Below are 22,299 nucleotides of genomic sequence, written 5' to 3' on the forward strand. Positions count from 1 at the left end.
TTCAACGGGATAAATATGGAAAAATAACAAGGAAATGGAAATCATGGTATTGATGAGCTCATCAATCGTGGTATATATATTATTGATACATGTAAAATTTTGAACTAACTTGAATGTTGAGTGTCGAAACGATTTTTTGAAAAAGAAAAAAACGGGGATCGACTTTAAAAATGAAAATGGGAGTCGCCACCGATCTTTATTGAAGGTGTGATCGGATCACCTTGAAAAAAATTTTAGGTCTACGAATTTTGAGAAAATAGGTTCGGGAGTCGGTTACGCACGAGGAAGGGTTAGCACCCTCGCAACGCCCAAAAATTGGTACCGAATTGATTGTTTAATGTCCTAGTGTTGAAAATTTGAAAAGATTTTAAAGTACGATCCCTTGAATGAAATGAATTGGATGATGAGACTCATTTATTTCGAAGACATAGATTGTCACACCCAGTAAGTTAGAGTGTAACATTTTAAATCCACGAAATTAAGTTTATCTCTTAACTTTTAAAACTTATGCGTTTTGAGAAGGATATCTGATTATTTGGGTCAAATAAAAGAATTGAAACCCAGTAAGTTAGGGTTCGATTTCACAAAATCCCTAAATATCGAACATTGCCTTTATTTTCATTTGTTAGAAATCCTCGTCTCGAGAAAACAACATGTCATATCTAATGCGTTAGGACACAACGTATTGAAGTCTCGAGAATGAGCTTTTTATTTGTATGTTAATTAAAAGATATTTGGTTTCTTAGATCCCGAGGAAGATTGGAATCCAGTGAGTTAGGACACAATCTTTTCGAGGATCACAAATTCCGAGTGTTGTATTGTTTTGGAGGCTTTTTGAATAAAAGTGTTTTTGATATTTAAATAATAAACGTAACCTGTTAAGCAGATATAAGGCAATAAAACGTTAATGTACAACGCGAATCGATTATTCGTAAATTTAAATATACACCAATGAATACAAACAATCAATAGATAAATACAAATAAACAAAGTAACAATAGCCTCTATTATGCCAATGTCAACATCAACATTCAAAATAAATACTATATAAAAAATCAATCAAAATACAGTAAATCATATACATATATTAATTCAAATAAATAATACATGTGGGAGGAAAATTTTAATAATAATATGAATGATAATGTATACATAATAATATACAAAAAGGTTGAAACAAGCGAAATATATAAAGTAGGGTTTTTAAAAGAAAATAATTATAAGTATATATAGGAATAAGTAAAAATATATAATAATATATACAAAAGTTGAAATAAACAAAATGAATTAAAATAGGGTCCTAAAAAAATAAATTATATATATGTATAGATAAATAAAAAGATGTAATAATGTATTATATACACGTATATGTTTTAATAAAATGATTTAATATAAATTGTATATAGATATAAAATAGTATTGTATAAAAATGTTAAAAACCTAAAATAGTATTACATAATAACATAAAATAATTTATACGTAAATAATGGCAATTAAATATACAAACTAATATAATAACAATATCAATAATAATATCAGTAGTAATAACGGTGATAATAATAATAATAAATTAATAATAATAGATTAATAATAATATTACTGAATAGTAAAAAAAACAAAAGGGACTAAACTGCAGACAGAACAAAATTAACAGGCCACAAATATGATTTAAAAGAAACGGGGGGTCAAACTGCAATTCGCGAATTACACCTCGAAAATGAACCAAAATGCAGCGCAGTGACATGGACCAAAATGTAGCAAAAGCAAAATAAAGCATGAAATTCATAAATAAAAAAAACTGATATGAAAACACCACGAAGAAAGGGGGACCTTATACGCAAATAGACCAAACCGCCAAAATGCGCGGATCCTTCCTCGGATTGGGTCACCGCGCGGGTCGTTGTGGGCAAATGGCGCCGTTTCTTTCGTAGTTAAAAAACAAAACCCTAAGCTATTAAACATTTTCCTAATCTAACAAAAAACAGAAAGAAATGAGAGAAAAACTCTCTCTTTGCGCCGTTCGACGATGAACATCTAGAGGCACCTAAACCACTACTTGATTTCGACTGCGACGAAATAAGCGACAGTCCAGCAAGCCAGGTAAACTCTCTTCCTTAAACCTCTCTTTTTCTGTTGTTTAATGTTTCCTAAACAAAGAAACCAAAAAAATAAAAAGAACAATGAAGAAAAACGAAAAAAGGAAAAAAAACGAATATACCTCTCAAATCCCTTTTTTTTTGTATTCAATCTCTTTATGTATTGATATTGTGTGTAGAGGAAAAAAACCCCTTTTACAGATTCAAAAACGGCTTTATATAGCCGGATCCAAATAAAAATTAAAAATACAATCATGAAATTCGAATTTATCCTTGCTGTTATTTTCCTTTTTTGCGTGGTTGTTTCTGTCGCTGTTTGTTTGTGTTAGCTGCAGGTACGGCCGTACGGAGGTGTGGTCGTGGAGGCATGCGTGGCAGTGTATGTGAGGTTACTGTTGCGGTGGCTCGCGCGTGGGCTGAGGGAGTTGCGGCGCTTGGTCCGTTCCAGAAACCCCAGGGTTTTCTGGAAGCTCTTTAGGCCTATCAGGGTTTGGGTTTGTTGGGCCTGTAATACGATTGGGCTAGGGATTGTATTTGGGTTTAGGTTAGCTATTTAATGGACTGTTAATGGACTTTGTATTTTTATTATTTGGTTTTTATATTTGTATCGGGCCGGGCAAAATTTGGGTATTACATTGAGTTTGTGCATGTTAAGGGAATAATGCATTGAATGGATGTATGAATGTTTATTGCATTGTATTGAAAATATTAGGTAAGTATAATTCTTGTTACATGAGCTTACTAAGCACAAAGTGCTTACCCTGTTTCTTTTTCCACTGTTTTGTAGTGTTAAGAGCTCAGAGGTCGGATTCGGTCAGAGACGTATCAGACTATCAACCTCAAGATCTCGGTATATAAAGAAACTTTATTTTGGAAATCAATGGCATGTATAATCTAATAAAGTAAATGTTAATGTGAAATGAATGTAAGGGTAGCCATTCGTATGGCTAACAAATGTTGGTTTTGGTATGTGATGAGGTTATCTTATGAATATGTTAAATCTATCTTGAAAATCTGTTGAAATGGATTGGTTGTGTTAGATTGGTCTCAGTTAAAAATTGCAGGGAAGATTAGATATTTATAAAGGGGTTATTTTGAGTTCAAAAAAAAAAACTATGGGATTTTGCGAAAAATTTCTTATGGTTTCGATTTAATCTTGGTTTGGTCCCGATGTATGTTTTGGGCTTTGGAGGCCCATCCAAGGGACGTCATGACATGTTTCGATAAATGAATAGTATTTAACTCGTAATAACAAAAAATTTATTTGGTAAAATCTGGTAATGCCTCGTACCCTATTCCAACGACGAATACGGGTAGGGGGTATTACAAAGAAGCCTTGGACAGAAAAGAAAGAAAAAGGCAAGGAAGAAGCTGCCAAGAAGAAGTTTCCACCTTGTGCTCATTGCAAGAAGACCACTCATTTTGAAAAATACTGTTGGTACAGGCTAGACATTTAGTGTAGAGGTTGCAAATAGCTTGGCCACATTGAAAAAGTGTGCAAAAACAAGCCAAAAGCACAACCACAGTATCAGAATCAAGCTCAGGCTGCTGAGGATGTGGAAGCACAGGAAGAGCATGTCTTTACAGCATCTTGTTTTGCAAGCTCGAGCAAGGTCAGCAAGATTTAGCTAATTGACAGGGGATGTACTCATCACATGGCTTCAGATAAAAACATGTTCAAGGAGCTGGACAGCACCTTTGAGTCCAAAGTCAGAATAGGGAATGGTGAACTCTTGAAGGAAAAAGGCAAGGGCAAGGCTGTGATTGGCACCAAGTCAGGTAATAAAACCATTTCTGAGGTTCTTTATGTACTTGACATATATCAAATTTTGCTGAGTGTTGGTCAGCTACTGGAGAAGGGCTACTATCTCTTTTTTGAAGGCAAAACTGGTGTGATCAAAAATGCTACTGACCAAGTGTTAACAACAGTAGCTATGCAAGATAGAACTTTCATTATGGATGTGAATTAGCTGCAAGCAAAGGCATATGCATCTCAGGCTGATGAAGCGAGCTTGTGGCATAGGAGGTTGGGGCATGTGAACTATAATTCACTTAGCCTATTGCAAAAAATGAATTTGGTCGAAGACATGTCTAAGATTGAGCCAAAGAAGGAAGTGTGTGAGCTCTGTCAGCTTGGCAAGCAGACTAGACTACCTTTTCCTGTCAACAAAGCATGGAGAGCCCAAGAGAGGCTCCAACTGGTCAATACAGACATCTGTGGACCTATGAAGATCTCCTCCTTAAATGGCAGCAGGTATTTTACACTGTTCATTGATGACTGCACCAGATTTTGTTGGGTAAGCTTCTTGAAACAAAAGTCAGATGTTGCTGACTTCTTTTGCAAATTCAAGGCATTGGCTGAGAACCAAGCTAGTTGCAAGCTTAAATGCTTAAAGTTTGACAATGGAACTGAGTATGTGTCTCAGAGGTTCCAAAAGATATGTGATGAAGCTGGAATTCAACACTAGCTAACTACCATTTACACACCACATCAAAATGGTATTTGTGAGAGAAAGAATAAGATAGTCCTTGATATGGCCTGGTGCCTTCTGTTTGAGGCTAAAATGCCTAACAACTTTTGGGTTGAGGCTGTAAACACTTCTGTTTACTTACTAAATAGGCTACCAACTAATGCAGTTAAGGGAAAAACACCCTTTGAAGCCTGGTTTGGACAGAAACCAATTGTCTCACACTTGAAGGTGTTTGGTTGTTTGTGCTATGTACTGGTACCAGCAGAGAAAAGAACTAAGCTGGAAAAGAGGTCCATGCCAGGGGTTTTTGTTGGCTATAGCAGTGTGAAGAAGGGATATAGAGTTTTTGATCCTCTGACTAAGAATATTATGGTGAGCAGGGATGTTAAGTTTAGTGAAGCAAACTGTTGGAAATGGGATGGAACCGATGCAAGTCTGCTTGATGAAGATTAGAATGACCTTGACCTGCAGTAGGCTGAAATCAAAGATGTAGCTGAAGATGGTTATGATGATATACCTGTTAGAGGCACTAAGACACTAGCAAACATTTATGAAAGGTGTGTTGTGACCATGGTGGAGCCTTCCTACTATGATGAAGCTGCAAAAGTGAGCTGCTGGCAAGAAGCTAGGGAAGCTGAACTGAAAATGATCCACAAGAATGATACTTGAGAGCTGGTTGATAGGCCTGAAAATAGAAAGATTATTGGTGTCAAATGGGTGTTCAAGACAAAAAATAATGCAGATGGGTCATTGAACAAGCACAAGGCCAGGCTGGTTGTAGAAGGGTACAATCAGCAGCAAGGGATTGATTTCTCTAAAACCTTTGCACCTGTTGCAAGGTTGGATACCATAAGGCTGTTGTTTGCCTTGGCAGCTCAGAAATAATGGAAGGTACATCATTTGGATGTCAAATCAGCATTTCTAAATGGATTTCTCAAGGAAGAAATCGTTATAGAACAGCCTGAGGGTTTCAAGATCTCTAGTGAAGAGCATAAAGTTTACAAGCTCAAGAAGGCCTTGTATGGCCTAAAACAAGCTCCAAGGGCCTGGTATGACAGGATAGATGCCTATTTGATAAGGCTCGGGTTCACAAAGAGCATTAGTGAGCCTACTCTTTATGTCAAGAAGGCTGGAGAGGAGACTTTGCTGATTGTGTCTCTGTATGTTGATGATTTGTTAGTCACTAGTTGTAAAAGTGAGCTGATTGTGAATTTTAGGAAGCAGATGCAAGATGTATTTGAGATGACTGATCTTGGCTTGATGACATACTTTCTTGGTATGGAAGTAAATCAAGAAGATCAAAGTATTTTCATAAGCCAGCAAACATTTGCACTGAAAGTGCTAAGCAAATTCTGCATGTCAAAGTGCAAGTCTACTGGCACTCCTATTGCACTGGGAGAGAAACTGTTAAGCACCAGTGAGCATGATCGAGTGGATGAAAAGGAGTATAGAAGTTTGGTTGGCTGATTACTCTATTTGATAGTAACAAGGCCAGACATCTTGTATGTAGTTAGTCTTTTTTCAAGGTTCATGCACTGTTGTAATGTTGCACATTTTAAAGCTGCAAAAAAGGGTTTTAAGATATGTTAAAGGAACATTTAATTCTAGTGTGAAGTTTGAAAAGGAAGAGGAGCTAAAGCTTGTTGGTTATTCTGACAGTGATTGGGCTGGCTCAGTTGATGACATGAAGAGCACACCAGGTTACTTCTTCACTTTAGGCTCTAGTGTTTTCAGCTGGAGTTCAAAGAAGCAACAAATTGTTGCTCAATCTACAGCTGAAGTAGAATACATATTAGCTGCTGCATCTGTTAATCAAGCCATTTGGCTTAGGAAGCTCCTGTATGATCTAAATGAAGAACAAACTCAACCAACGGAAATCAGGGTTGATAACCAATCAGAGGTTGCCATAGCCAAAAATCTAGTCTTTCATGGTAAGACTAAACATTTTAAGATCAAATTCCATTTTGTTCGAGAGGCTGAGCAATCGAAGGAAGTTAGTCTTGTTCATTGTAGCTCAGAAACTCAATTGGCTGATATTCTGACCAAGCCATTAGGAGCTACTAGATTTGAAACTTTGAAAAGGAAAATTGGTATTTGTTGCATACAGTCCAAGGAGGAGTGTTAAGCTTTGGCCTGCAATGCAACAGGACACCAGAAGCATTTCATCACAACACCAGTAGAAACACAGCATGATGTGCAGCATTGAAGTTGAACCGAATCCTACAATTTATTTTTGATTATTTTGTTCCTATGTAACTTTGGCTAGTTCACTTGTAATTTGATAGCAAATTTAGTAGGATATGTTGTTGATTTAAATTGATGAAATAGCTGATATGTCAGCTTACTTTTCTGTATAAGTTAGGCTAGCTTTGGTCAATGTATTAAGTGGGAGCAGTTAAACTATTAGGTAACTGACCAAATACTTTTGTAACTCTCATATATTTTCAAAATTTGAATGAAATAGCGTGAAGTTTTTCAGTTATTTTTTGCCAAAGTTCTTTATTCAGTTTTTGCTTCAATCTTTTCTGTTTTTCTTTTGCTGCAAAACTCCAACAAAAAGGTAAAACAGTTGTTGTAATTGCAACATCATTAAGATCTTTTCCTTGTGGATGAGACAACCTTTGTTTGGAAACGACAGCCCGAGATCTCCTTGGTAGGGATTTAAATAGCGGTCCGTTATTGAAATAGCGGCCGTTATATAGCGGTAGCGACACTGTTCGAAACCGCTACTATCGAAACCGCCATTATATTTTACAATAAGTTGTGTGAATTTTTTTTAAAATTCACGACCGTAATACCCGCAATGACCGCAATAGCATCCGTTATGTCCACAACCGTGATAAACGCGGCTGCGACCGAAAACACGACTGCGACCGCAATTTAAATCCCTGCTCTTTGGAGCTGTGTAAATTTTCATTTTCCAAAAAAGAGAGTATAAAACATAAGATTAGTCAGTTATCCTTCTTTGCATGTACGTGCATGGAATGGAACGGAGTAAAACTTACGCTTTAAATAACTCAGTGCTAAGGTGAATCCAAGGTTATAAAGAACCCACATTCCTACCAAAGCTCCAACTGATATCCAGTACAAGTATTCATTGAAGTTTAGTCCATGCTTTATTAGAACCTGCTGCCCTAAACTCTCCTTTGAAGATGAAACCTGCGAATCAATATTGACCAAGTAAATGTGCAGATCAATATTCATTAACAACCATTAGTTGGTAGTTTCCCTTTTCTTACCTTTTGCCACCTTGGGGCATGAAATTCGTTGACGGAGACTCCTATCTCTGCATATGTCATTGGGGACATCCAAAACCCCATTTTATCCAACTAGGCATCGATGCTGTATTTATATTGAGGAAATGTCTCTTACATTAATGTCTTCTTCTAGTTTTTACTAATTAATATAATAGCATTGATATATCTTACATTGCGGAACTATGAAGCCACTGAATAATGTTGTCAGCAATAATGTAAACAGACCGCATATTTTTGCAAAAGATGAGGTTTGAAATACAGCAGCAACCAATCAATAAAGTGAGCTTGTCACTTGATGGAGGAAGAAAAGGAACAAAAGTTGACGAAAAAACCTGAAAATAACAATAGAAGATAAGGATGCAATTTAATATCTTCAAGACATATTCGGACACGTACTTGCATTGACGCTCTCACTTAAATATGAGCAACATAGCATAGTATAGAGAGTTGGCTTTAAAATGCTAACCTTTCTGGTTCTGGACTATAGCCAATCGCATAATATACGAGAGATGTCCAAAGAAAAGCATCCAGGAATGAAAATGGAATCCTTAGAATAGTTGAGGAAATTAAATAAGCTCATAATAGATAGAATAACAAATCACTTTGCTTGTAGAATACACCAAACCTGGAACCAGTAAGTGCTAATTCTGAAATTCCACTGGCCGTTAGTCTCAAAAGACCATCAAATAAGGTGTTAAGTATGACTCCTATTTTCAGTCAAATTTGAGAAATAATCTTTTAGTTAAACTCTGTTTATTTGTTTCAGTCAAACATTGATTAGTTTACATTATTTTATTATTATTTGACATATGAATTTAGCCTATAAATAGGCTCTTTTACAACCTTAGTATACACACCCATTAAAGATTAGAACTCATAACACATTTAGAGAATTTTGTATTTACGTTTTGAGGGTTCTTTGTTTTCGGGTTTTTGGGGTTTAGTTTTATCTCCATCTTTTGTACTCTTCGTTCTTTTGTCATTATAGTAAAATTATCTTTGTTCATGGTTTTTTATCCTCTTTGGAGGGATTTTTCTATGTTAAATTTCTGTGTTCAATTTCTCAATTTATTCCGCTATTTTTATTACTTGTTGCTTTAATCAGGACGATCCCTAACATAAGGAACCCAAGTACTGGCTTGCATGGACCTCGTCGATCTTCATCCGAGTGCGTATAAACACACTGATGGCTACCATTGCCAAAAAAAGAAGCTGCATGTATGAGAAAAAAACGCCCAACGTGTTAAATTAGAATATACTCATTAATTTTTATTTCTCTATATAAATGTAGAGTGCGTGTACTGATATATATGTTCAACTTTTTAAAGTTTTTGGGAGGAATCTAGAGACTCATATTATCAAACCCAAATCCAAATCCGTGTTAGACATAGATGTAGTACACACATACTTGTAAAAGAGTCTCAAGCAACTATGCATAAAACTAACAATGATTAATTAATTATTACCTGTGCTGATTTAAGCACATAAAAGGTGGAGTTTCACTTCATGAGAAGCCATTCCCTAGCCAAGCATACTTTGAACAATTCCCATTTTCCCAATGAATAGATATTAGACGACAAAGCATTTTTGGGATCCTCAGCTTTGGTGAAAGGTTGGAAGAGTTCTTGATTTAGCTTCTGTCCTGTATGAAATTCGTTGAATGCAGCTACGAATTTATCACTAGAAACAAAAGTATGTGGTCTGTCCATATGATACCAGTACTGTGCTTGATCCTCTTGGGAGAGTACCTAGTTATACCCACATAAAATGGATTAAGATTCAAATATTCAGTAAAGCTTCGGCTTCCATAGGCATAATACCCGAATGAGCTCCAACTCTTTAAGGCCCAAGAATTTATTTATTAGCATAATAAAATCACGAAAAAATGGAGAAATTTTTACACAACTCACATAGTATGAGAGACAAATGCCCCTAATAAATAGAAGATGCCACATAACCAATAGATTTGGACAAGAAATTGGTGGCCCAAAATCAACTATAAAATAATTGACATTGACTTTACCTCAATGTATAACCTCTCATTGGTATTCAATTCTACTATTATCATCTTCACCCTTTGAATTTTTTACTAAAACACTACTTAGCATCACGGCCTAAGCTCTGACACCTCCTAATTTCTATTGTTTTGCAAATGACCCACGTACAAAACATAACCCATTCCTCAACCCAACTCATCACATAGGAGCATAAAAAAAAGATATTTAAAGAATTGAAGCCAAATACTAATAGAAATATGTAGTTTAGATGTGGAGGCATACTTCTTGCAGGAAGTCGGCAACACCTTTCCGTGGTGGGTACTTAAAGCCGCAATGTTCAAAGAAGGGTCGAACATCAGACCGAGCTCCGTGGTACACAATCTTTCCTTCCGCCATTAAGATAATGTCATCAAAGAGATCAAAAGTCTCGAGAGTTGGTTGAAGAAGTGAAACTAAAATTGTGGACCCTATCATGTGGGCCAGCTGCTGTAGGCAAGTTACCATTTGAAAGGTGGTGCAACTATCTAAGCCAGTTGATATTTCCCCTGCATGAGATGAACATGAAGCACTTAGTAATAGAATACACTTATCTCAAACTCACTCAAAATTATGCGTATCAATCAACCTAATCATTTTAATTAAACATTGAATATTGATGACTAAAGTGATAGAGAAAAAAAATGAAGGCTAAAATGATAAAGAAATAAATGTTAGGTACTGAATTAATCATTATGTCTTTGAAACGTGAAAAAATGTAATTAATAAAGAAATGAATAATTATGATGCATTTACTAAAAGTATCACTTCTAGAATAGTAAGAAAGTTATTTATGACAGATTTGAAAAAAAAATTGCTATAGAGTTTAGTAATTAAATTTAATGCCGTTATTTTAACGGTTTAATTGTTAAAATTTATATTTTATTTAGATGAATTATGTAGGTAAAATTTGATATAAATTTAAAAATTTTAATTATTTGATTTATTTAAAATTTTTTAACTGTTTAATAAATATTAATATATATAATATTTTAAATCGATATCATACAAACATCGAATTGATTCAAAATTTACATAATAAGTAAAATTATATACATAAATTCAATGGTTAGATCGTTAAAATATTAATTGACGGAAACAGAAATTATTTTTACAGAATATTACTTTAATAAAAAACTGTATTATTTTAATAAATTATTTAATTTATATTATTGTGGTAAAAAAACCCCTCTGATTTCCACTTTAATTTTGTTTTAAAAACTTGCTTTTTGACTTTCAGACTATAATTGCTTCTGTCTCCTTCAATAAATCTGAAGGATCTAACACAGATCTCATGCTAGTATCCATTTCAGATCGTGTCAATATTGACATGGCACTTAAACTGACGAGTCCAAGCAACAAAGGACCATGGCATCGGCTTTTGCCACCGCAAGGCTTTGCGATTGCTATTGCTATCGGAGGGCTATCTACTCGTATACAGGCGATTCTAGAAGGCCATGAGTCCGAATGCTATGTTGAAATGTGTAGCAGATACTGCATTTGTTGTGCAATAAAATCTTCAAAGGTTCTTGAAGACCCCCTTGCTTTTCGTTTACAAAACTAATTTCAAGCATTAGGAAAAAAAATCCGTTTACAAAACTGTAATAGGTCAATTTAGCCCGGACTCACAAAAAAATAATAAACCAAAAATAATAAAACAAAGTCTAAGTCTAGTACAAAATTATATCATTTGCCCCGATCAGAATGACCCATTACTTGAAAAGGTTGAAGTTTCATCTACAAGCTTATGGAAACATAATCTTCAAGGATATGCAATCTTAGATATGATATGCAATCTTAAATATGATATATGCAATCTTAGATATGATATGCAATCTTAGAAGATATAATTTTGTAATCTTAGAGATTTAATTTGTAGATACCCTTTAATCTTAACCCTTAATGTAATTGATCTATATCGTTGGATTTTGGGAGGCTCAACTATAAATAGAGGCCTCTCCTTTCATTGTAGAGGAGGGGAGTGGGGAGTAATAATAATTCTTAAGAGTATTCACTCAAATCTCTCTCTCTCGTGTTCTTATTTTCTGTGGCTTGTTCTTATTTTGTTGATTTGTGTATAATTTATTTATTGATTTGTATATTGTTGATTTCAAATCTCTTTTTCCCTTTTTATTCATTTTCAAATTCATTATTTTCAAATTTGTTTACATTTTATTTTGCCTTATTTTTTTTTATACTCTTTGTTTTAAATTCATTGGTCTTTGATTATTGATGCTATTTAATCCTCTATTTGTTATTTTAGTTTTTTTTATTAAATTAATTATTTTAATATTATTAATACAATTATGTGGCATCATTAATCTTGTATCATTATTATTTACTTTTTTATGCCTTTAAATTTTAAATTTTGTTATATATATGCATGTATACATACATACGTTTTATAATATATACATATACGTACACATTTTTTAATTTTTATAAATATATATATATACACATACTTTTATATATTTTCTATGTTTCATAATTTTATATACATACTTATATATATATTTTTACATATTAAAATATGTATATTTATATATATATTTTTTATTTTTTATAATTCACTTACATATATATTTTTCTTATATGTACATATATATATTTTTATATTTTATAATTTTTATCTATTTTCTTTGTTATTATTATTGCTTTACTTGATGTTTATTTATTTATTCACATGACGATTATTATTATTATATTCTTTAAATGCTTCGGTTTTATTTGTTTATTTACTTGATATTGTGTATACATGATTGATTTGTTTTTTTATTTATCTTTTCATTATTATTATTATTATTATTGTTCTTGATCATGCTATTTATATTTACATTATCACAATTTTTACTTCATTATATAATTTTTACCCAAATTCGTATAAAGAGAAAATTTTGAAAAATAAAGGCAATACTCGGTATTTGGAATCTTCGAGAGGATTGAGCCCTAACGTATTGGGTTCCAACTCTTTCGTTGAATCTGAATAATCGAGAATGCTCTTTAATCAAAACATAAATAAAAAGCTCATTATCGAGAATTTAATACGTTGTGTCCTAACGCATTGGATACGACACATTGTTTTCTCAAGATGAGGATTTTTTTTCTAAAAATAATAAAGGTAATATTCAATGTTTAGAATTTTGAGAAATTGTGCCCTAACGTATTGGGCTGCGATTTCTTCATCTGACTTAAACAATTGAATATCCTTTTAAATTTTATTGCACGAGTTTTTTTGGACAAGCTCGTTTTTGAGGAAGTGAAATATCATGCCGTAACTCATTGGGTGTAACATTTTCTCTTTTCGAAATGAGAGGGTCTTATCGAGTAACTTGTTTTATATAAGTTTTTTTAAAAAAACAAAAGATCGTATTTTAAATCTCTTCAAAGTTTTTAATTTTCGACATTAAGACATTAATTAATTAACTAGGTACCAATTTTTGGGCGTTACGAGGGTGCTAATCCTTCCTCGTACGTAACCAACTCTTGAACCCATTTTTCTGAATTTCGCGGACCAAAATCGTTGTTTTAATAAAGTCAAATCGCTTATTAAAAATAACCACTTTTTGAGGTGACCCGATCACACCTAAACAAAAAGGATCGGTGGCGACTCCCATTTTCTTTTTTTTTTCAAAATCCAAGTTGACCCCATTTTTCAAAATAAAAATGGTTTCGACAAAAACTAATTTCGAACATTAGAAAAAAAAATCCACATCCATTTTGAAATAATTATATTTTGATCATGTCCGGTTTATATTTTATTGATAAAAATAATTTTAAACATTAGGAAAAGAAAATTACGTCCCTTTTGAAATAAACGTATCTTGACCATGTCAAATTTATATTTTCATTTCACATGTCTCGTACGCTAATAATCCCTCTCAATTTCTATATTGAGTAAATTTTATTATTAGCAATCCCTTTCAATTCAATTTCATTATTAAGCAAATTAATTCCCTAAAAATATTGAAACAAATCCTCCTTTTTGATTAATATAATAATAAATTTGACCTTGATATTTACCTATTTTATCAGTTTCATCTTGATTCTATAAAATTGAATACAAATTTATGCTTTTTTACTATTTTTTAATATTTCTAAAAAAGCGTATCAAGGACAAACTAATAGAATATATAAATATTGAAAGCTAGATTTGTTATTATACCTACCAAAAGTAAGATAAATTAACAACACGTAGATGCCATTAATAATTGTCCTTAATTGCTCACTTTCAAAATTGAGAGAAACTAAATTACTTTATTCTTTTGAGGACCAAATTGCTCAATATTGAAATTGAAATGGATTGAGAGGTATTTTTACCCTATTAATACATAAACATTGTGAACTTCAATAAGTTAGGCTTCTGTTGTACCAAAGATAATAATGATGCAGAAAAATTGAACTTCATTGCACTCGAGTATTTTGGGTTTCTAGCCTTACAAGAAGTATTGAAAATGAAAAAAATAAATAAATAAATAAATCGCCACAGAGAAATTCAGAGAAGAAAATCACCGGCTGGACTATCAGCATGCATGTCCATGCAATCATTAGGGCTTGGGGAATTGACTTCCCTAATTTGCTGGTGACAGTAGTTGGTCTCAGTATTTCGAGATCCATTAGCAGAAGACAGTACGTTATTTGAATGGTAACCAACCTGGACTGAGTGGTAGTGCTGAAGGCTCCGACGAACAGGGCTTGACAGTGCATTTGAGAATACAGAGTTCTTTGCTGCTGAAATTGGAGTAGAAGAAAAGGGAGCACTTGAAGTGTTCAGCTGAGTCGCAGTTTGAGGGTGCTGCTGCAGCTGAAATGACAGCCTGGGCGACATTGGGGACTCCTCCGCTCCAAAGTCGACCTCATTCTATAGAAATTCAACAAAAATAACGAATGGAATGTTAATTTGAAGTACAAAGAAGAGTAAAACCAAACTTAATTAGAACTCTGATAAGACGTTAATGTACTCTAGGTTAATTGTATTTGTCCCTCAGTAGTTCAGAAATATAAGATTGTCAATCTGACAGTTAATTTTCTTTAAAAGCGTCCCTCTTGTCCTTAACATTCTGTACCTCCTATTTTTCCCACCCACGATGCAATATATAACACTCGAACAGCATGTCCAACATGCTACGCAGCCATAACTGTTCCTCATATTCTGTTGTTACCCATGGGCAGATGGCAATAAGACCATTGTTTTCCTGACACAGATCTTAGAACTGCAGGGGGGAAAAGAAAACAAGACGATAATGCCCCATCATTTTACCTGTTCAGAGAAACAATTGTAGCACTTGTCTGACTTGTGTCAAAGCCTAAATATAGTAATCTTATAATTACTTATTGCACTACCAGTTCAAACCTGTGCCACATATCCTACGAAGAATGTGACAACTCCCTATAAAAGCTAAGAAATACAAAAATTCTATTACAAAAGAACCTGTCCAATTCAAAATCACCACATCAGCCAGACTAGAATAGCAAAGACGTGTTACACAACCGATTTCCATTTCAGTTGAAAGTAGATATGTGGTATCGGCCCTTAACTACCCAGGCTTTTTTTGCTTTATCTTTTTATTTTTAAACACTAGACTCTCTTGTGAACAACATTCCTTACTCTAAACTGCTAAATTCCAAGAGCAACTCTCTAAATCTTAGCTGCTTAAAGAACCAGAAGGTAACCTTCAGAAGAGTCCTTCAGAGTTCAGACATTTAATATTATTGATTCACCATCACAAGCACTGCTCCTCAAACTTTTCCTAATAAAAATCAATCAAATTTGATGAAATCCCAATTGATTGGGTCCTTAAGAAAAGGTAATCTTAATGGAAAATATTCAACCTTATAATCTGGGGTCCTCAGTGACGCATTACACCTGTACATGCAGAAATCAACTGGAAAGAATATGTCAGTCTGACAGAGCTTGGGCAAATTTGACAGTAGAGAACATGGAGCAACCTCAACAGCAATTGCTTCTAAGGAAAGAGTGATTGTAACAACTTCTAGTGCACAATCATGTATCTATTAGGGGGTTCAGAAAATGATAAGTCTTTCCATCACCTCATTCTCCCACACACTATGTTACTCTCATTTCTATCCAAAACACCAAACATACTTCTAAACTAGGATCAAGCATCTATTAATTAGGATTTCTAGAAAACCAATAGTCTCTTCTCTTCTCTTCTATCCTATGCTACCGTCCTCATCCTCTCACCTATCATTTTACTCTGATTATTCTACACACTCCAAAATACACCGATCTGGTTAAGTGCTTACTGTTTGGACACTACAGTTGAATTCACCGGAGTGGTGCAGAAACACACTGTTGGTTGAAGCATTAAGTTTAATATAAAGGATATAAAATTGAGTATAAGAATGGTGCTAAAGTAAAAGAACCACCATTAGCCAAGCAGATTCATCAAAACAATAAGATCAAGAAATCACAGAAGATACCTGCAAATATGAAACTATATCAGTTGTTGTAACCCGTGATCCTTCCTCTTGCTGCCTCAAAATCCATTGGAACAGTTTCTCCTGCAAAGAACAAGGGAAAAGAGAGGAAGGATTTATATAGTGATACAAAACCAGACGTCAACCAGGGACAAATGAAAACAATTATACAACTGAAAACGAAAGCAAAAGAAAGCCTGCAGCAATATTTTAAAATGAAGGGTTGCAATGAAAGCATTGCAGTGGGAAAAATAGTAGGCTGAAATTATTCATAACCAATTTAAGACAACAATGAGCAAGACTACAGGACCAATGGAATGAAACAAGGATGCAAATCAACCATAAGCACCATTCACTGCATATGAGCAAATCAATAAATCAGAGAACTAAGTAAAAAATTCTAGAAGCAGAGGGCTCTATCATGAGAACTGAGGACACAAGTTCAAGGACCAAGGAACTTTTTCCAGCTTTACTACAAACACAAAAAGGTGTGCATGCTTGCTACAATCATTATTTTGCGTTTGAAGAAGCTATGACTGATCAGGGGAGCTCAAAGCATGCAGCTTCTAAATTGAGGGCTTAATGTCTCTTCAATATAGGGTTCAGCTACAAGGACAATTTTTATATCATGTGACTATCTTTCTAGAACATAATTATATGACCATTTTATCCTATTCTGTAAGCATAATAAAAACTTATGGCACATCGTAGTTGCAGTTTGGATTTAACCAGCTTCAGGATACCTGAAATAGTTGCTTTAAAGCAAAAGAATTTTAAAAATTAATATCATAGTAACCTGCTAAATTTGAGAAAGTGATTAAAATGTACCATTAATTATAATTTAACTTTTTCTATATATAAACTAAAATTACACTTTTTTCCTTCAAAATAATTATATTATTCTTGAACTTTAAAACTCTAATGTACTTTCTATTCCAAAAGCATTTTTAATTTTTTGCTTCTGAAAGCAAAAAACAAAAAAGAAGTATCAAAAGAAACAGCCAAACACTGCCTTTATATTTTTTGTATTTATTTATTTTCAAGTTTTTAAGCAACAATAGCTCATCAAAAACTTGATAATTTTTTTAAGGTAATAAAGGCTAAAGAACTTCATGCTGTGATCATGTGGATAATGTGCTCAATACTGAGGTGAAGGCCATTCTGTTCAGCTTGGAACTAGCAGCTGAATATCGACCCTCGAATGTAGTAGTGGAAAGTGATTATACGTTAGCAGTAAAAGAGATGAACAGTTTGAGTCCTAGTTTTTGGGAGTGGAGTGATTTGCTTAATGATATTTTGGACTTGGTCTTGCATTTGGGGTCATGTGTTTTTCACCACACTTTTCAGCTAGGACATCAGTTTTCCCATAATCTTACTAAGCTTGATTGTAATGTTGGGGAGGATTAAAGATGGTCGGGCTCAGCTAATTAATTTCTGAAATCCTGATTTATGGGATGACTAAAACACCTTACTGCCCTCCATAAAAAAAACCAACGAACTTCTGATGAGTTCAATAATCATTGCAGAACATCAGCTTGAAAGAAAAAAAATTAAAAAAACAAAATAAAAAAGTAATCAAATTCCATACACTAAATACAATGCATAACAGGGAAAATTAATTCACTGATGTACAGAAATTAACATAAATTTTCAACTTCTTTTAAGGGAAAATTTTATCAGATAAATAAAGCTGACAACTTTGACCAGATTACAACAGAACAACTCAAAAGCAAATGGGCAATCAAATACTAACCCAACTTAATTCTTTCACAAGGTAATTATGCTTCTTATAAAATTGTTTCTAACAGAAATTTCCATTTCTTTTTATTCTAGCATAGCAGAATAGCAATTCTCCAACAAATATATATACTTAATAACAGAGATATTAGATAAGGGAAAAGGAAACAAAAAAAAATAAAGTTTAATGAATAAAAGATAAGAGATAGAAGCCAACCAGCGCGTGACGTTCACCGGCCTGGAAAGAGAGGCGTTGGTGGTTCATGGCCTGCGAATAAAGCTGCGAAAGCGAGTTAGCCGCGCTGCAGAAGGTGGTGTACATGCTCCGATCCACCTCGTCCAGTCGCGTAGCATCAGACTTCCTCTTCTTCGACATAGCTTTTTTTAATGAAAATTTAGAAAATAAAAATAAAACCCTAACAAAGAGAGAGAAGGGGGGAAGGTGGAGAGGATTAGGATTGAGTTGAGGGCGAAATAAGGAAGGAAAAGAAAAGATTGTGGAGAAATTGAGGCAAAGAAAGACAAAGGTAACTGGCTGGTGTGTTTTCAATACAAACTTTCATTTTACTGAATATGAATATTTAAGGAAAAATGACAAAATAGGTACCTAATATTTACATCTTTTATCATTTTAGAATCTGTCTAATTACTTGAAAACATTTTACACAAAATGATTTGGATGATTTTAAGTAAAACGTTTTTAGTTGTTTAATAAATTTTCATGAAAAAAACCCAATATAAATATTTTCATAACAAAAAGACTGTTTACTTTTATTAATTAATTCAGAAAACCATTTTAAAATAACTCAAACAATTAATTAACTTAATTATTCTGGTAGAATTATTTATTATGATCTTTGCAATATATATATATACGTGTGTGTTTGCAAATTGTATATATATTTTTAGCGAAGTGAACCAACATGCCAAAACAATCTCATTGTACTTATTATAAAAATGTCTCATGTAAACCTTAATTAAAATGTCTAAGCAATAAATTACAAGAAGTACATGCGCCTTTTGAACCAATTGATTGCCCGTAGTATTGGTCAAAACAACAATGTGAGGTAATGCTCATATCCCTTTTAATGTCCTACACATTGCACTTCTAATTAAATTACCCGAACAATATTCAAATTCTATAATCTACTCCACATGACATCTACAAAAAGTATAATTGAATCTTATAATCATATATGTCCTTGTTAGCATTATTGTCAAACACGAAATCCATGATAATTCAACTTCTAGACCATTAATATAGACATATTTGAAGTTCAAGAAAAAGGGTGAGATAGCAGGACTGATAAACAACACGACAGTAGCATAACACACATATAATTTCTATTTTTTAATACATATGAGGGAGAAGGTCCAATTAAAATGTTAATTCAAGATGAAGAGAAAGTGTAAGCACTAAGCAGTTAACACTTTTTACCATATCATAAAATTGTTGCACAAAACACGATAAATCATATGTACATAATTCAATGCATGTACAAATGCCAATTGCCAAAAGTGAGAGAAACAAAAGAAGATAAAAAATGATGTATCATCCTTTATTACTTTTTTTCTATATCAAGCACAATATTAAAGATAAAGAACCTATATCAATCTTTATAAAAGAAAATAACTCCTTAAACAAGCTAATTTGTAAGATGAGTGGAGTTAAGATTGATACTTTCGAGCTTTTGAGATTTAAAAGAAAAATATTCAGAACTTGACTCCTTGGTATCCTATGACCAAGGAACTTTACAGGAAAGGTTTTTCGAGATGGTACAACCTGCATTGTTATTCATATTGATCTGCCACAATTCGCTGTAGCATATTAAACCTTTTTCTATACTTAATGAGCTCGTAGGAAAGTAATTTTGTTATGTTTTTAGTTATTTTTTCTTTCATCACTTAGGTAATAAAATGAGCAATTTAGGCAATTTATAGGACTTTGTGTGCCGAAGTAGGTCTAAAGGTCGGGTAATAGGTTCAGTGAGTGTGCAGGACATCACTTAAGGGTAAAAAGATAGTGAACTGCTTTTGATGTTGCAACATGGAGCTGGGATGTCGCAACACAACAAACAGAGTACCCGAGGAGTAGTCTGTCGAGGATGTCGCGACACAAGCTAGAGAGTGTCACTGAGCATTAATGCTCGAAGAAGTTACAATTATTACGCGACTTTCATCAATGACTATTCTCGATATGGATACGTGTATCTAATGCACCACAAAAGCAAAACCTTTGATAAATTTCAAGAGTTTTGTGTGGAAGTGGAAAAGCAACTAGGTTTGTCCATAAAGAATCTTCAGTCTGATCGAGGTGGGGAATACTTGTCCGACGAGTTCTTAGGATACCTTATAGAGAATGGGATTTTATCCCAATTGAATGCGTTGAGCACTCCACAGCAAAATGGCATAGTTGAGGGAAGGAATAGAACCTTGCTTGACATGGTTCATTCAATGTTAAGCTATTCACAACTTCCTACTTCCTTCTAGGGATATGCGATACAAATGACTTGCTATATTCTGAATAATGTGCCAACCAAGTTTGCTTGTAAGACACCTTATGAACTATGTCATGGAAAGAAATCCGCTCTAAATCACTTTAGAATATGGGGTTGCCCAACATAAGTTCTGGATAATGATGCAAAGAAGTTGGATGCACGAACAGAATTGTGCATGTTTGTAGGATATCCGAAAGGAACAAAGGGTGGATTATTCTACAATCCGAAAGATAATATGATCAAAGTTTCTACTCATGCTACTTTCCTCGAGGAAAGCTACATAGATAACTTTAAGCCTCGAAGTAAGTGGTACTCGGGGAACTTTTGGGAGTTGTAGAATAATCACCAAGTTCAATTCTCGAGAAAGTTATAGAAAGACATACAAACAATCAATAGCATAGGGGAATCTGTCGTAGTGGGAAAGTTTCTAAAAAACTAGAATTCTTCATCTATGGTGGTAGTATTTATAATACGGAAGTCAATCATGAGGATGATGATCCACTCACTTATGAGGAGGCTACACAGGATGTTGATTCCAAGCTCTAAAAATAGGCCATGGATGCCGAGATGGATTCTATAAAATACAATACAGTGTGGGAACTTGTAGACTTACAGGTTGGGGTTACATTCATAGGGTGCAAGTGAATCTACAAGAAAAAGAGAAATATGGAAGGAGAAGTGGAAACACATAAAGCTAGACTTGTAGGGAAATGCTACACATAGAAAGAAGGCATCGATTACGATGATACCTTTTCTTCAATAGTCATGCTCAAGTCTATTTGCATACTATTATCCTTTGCCACTGCTCTCGATTACGAGATCTAGCAAATGGATGTCAAGACAACATTTTTGAATGGCTATATTGATGAGACCATTTATATGGTTCAACCCACTGGCTATGTTGTCAAAGGAAATGAGGAGAAAGTTTACAAACTTTGAAAGTGCTAAAACACATTGATCGGAAAGTTTGCAACCCACTGGCTATGTTGTCAAAGGAAAGTGCTGCAGTGGCTAACACCAAGGAAATGAGAAGTCATAAGAGGATGAAATATGTTGATCGGAAGTATCACTTGATACGAGAGGCATTAGCTGAATGAATTATAGATGTGGTGAAAGTAGCTTCTGAAGATAACCTTACGGATCTGTTTACTAAGACTCTTGTAACTAGGAGTTTTAACAAACACGTCGAGGATATGTGAGTGCAAAACATGACACATTTACTTCACTAAGGCAAGTGAGAGATTGTTGGGAAATGTGTTCATATTGTAGTAGATATGTAATTGTTTTTTAATGTATTTGAACGATGAATAAATAAATTTTACATTTCATTGTTATGTCTTTTGTATTTCTGTTTTTCATATTTTGCATGCATAGCGAAATTGTGACAAACAAATATTAGCTCATTGATTGTCTAAGTTCAAACTGATGATAAGTGGCATTGTAAGAACGCTTACATTGCGAGAAAAATAACTTACTCCAGTAGATAATATAAAAGTGTCTGTAATCCTGTAAAAGAATCAAAGTGAGCATTTGATTCAAATACTGAAAAGGATTATTATGTTGTCTACAATTCCAATTGAGGAGATGACTAGTCTTGGCTAACAGAGCAATTGAATCCATGGGTAGAGACATAGATCTATCCATTTGTAAATTAATTCACTTGTGACATTCATGGTGTGATTTATCTAAATCCTGAGTTAGTCACTGACTATGTGTACGTAACTCATGTGCTTTGATATAAGTGGAGGCTTACGCTCTAAAAAGAT

General features: G+C 33.8%; 1 protein-coding gene across 2 annotated transcripts; it reads right to left on the minus strand.

Annotated features, from left to right (window-relative positions):
* Positions 1 to 14,241: 14,241 nt before the first annotated feature.
* Positions 14,242 to 18,626, minus strand: LOC107921024 (uncharacterized). Of its 2 annotated transcripts, XM_016850874.2 has the most exons (4): positions 18,253 to 18,583; positions 16,302 to 16,382; positions 14,512 to 14,718; positions 14,242 to 14,436 (listed from the first exon to the last, which is right to left on the minus strand). In XM_016850874.2, the coding sequence occupies exons 1-4, from the start codon at positions 18,409 to 18,411 to the stop codon at positions 14,353 to 14,355; spliced, it is 531 nt and encodes a 176-aa protein (XP_016706363.1). In that variant the 5' UTR covers positions 18,412 to 18,583; the 3' UTR covers positions 14,242 to 14,352. The 2 variants fall into 2 exon arrangements, with proteins under 2 accessions (XP_016706363.1, XP_016706362.1); XM_016850873.2 differs by having other exon boundaries at positions 14,242 to 14,718; positions 18,253 to 18,626.
* Positions 18,627 to 22,299: the final 3,673 nt, after the last annotated feature.

Source organism: Gossypium hirsutum, chromosome D11, assembly GCF_007990345.1.
Source record: "Gossypium hirsutum isolate 1008001.06 chromosome D11, Gossypium_hirsutum_v2.1, whole genome shotgun sequence".
Lineage (NCBI taxonomy): Eukaryota > Viridiplantae > Streptophyta > Magnoliopsida > Malvales > Malvaceae > Gossypium > Gossypium hirsutum.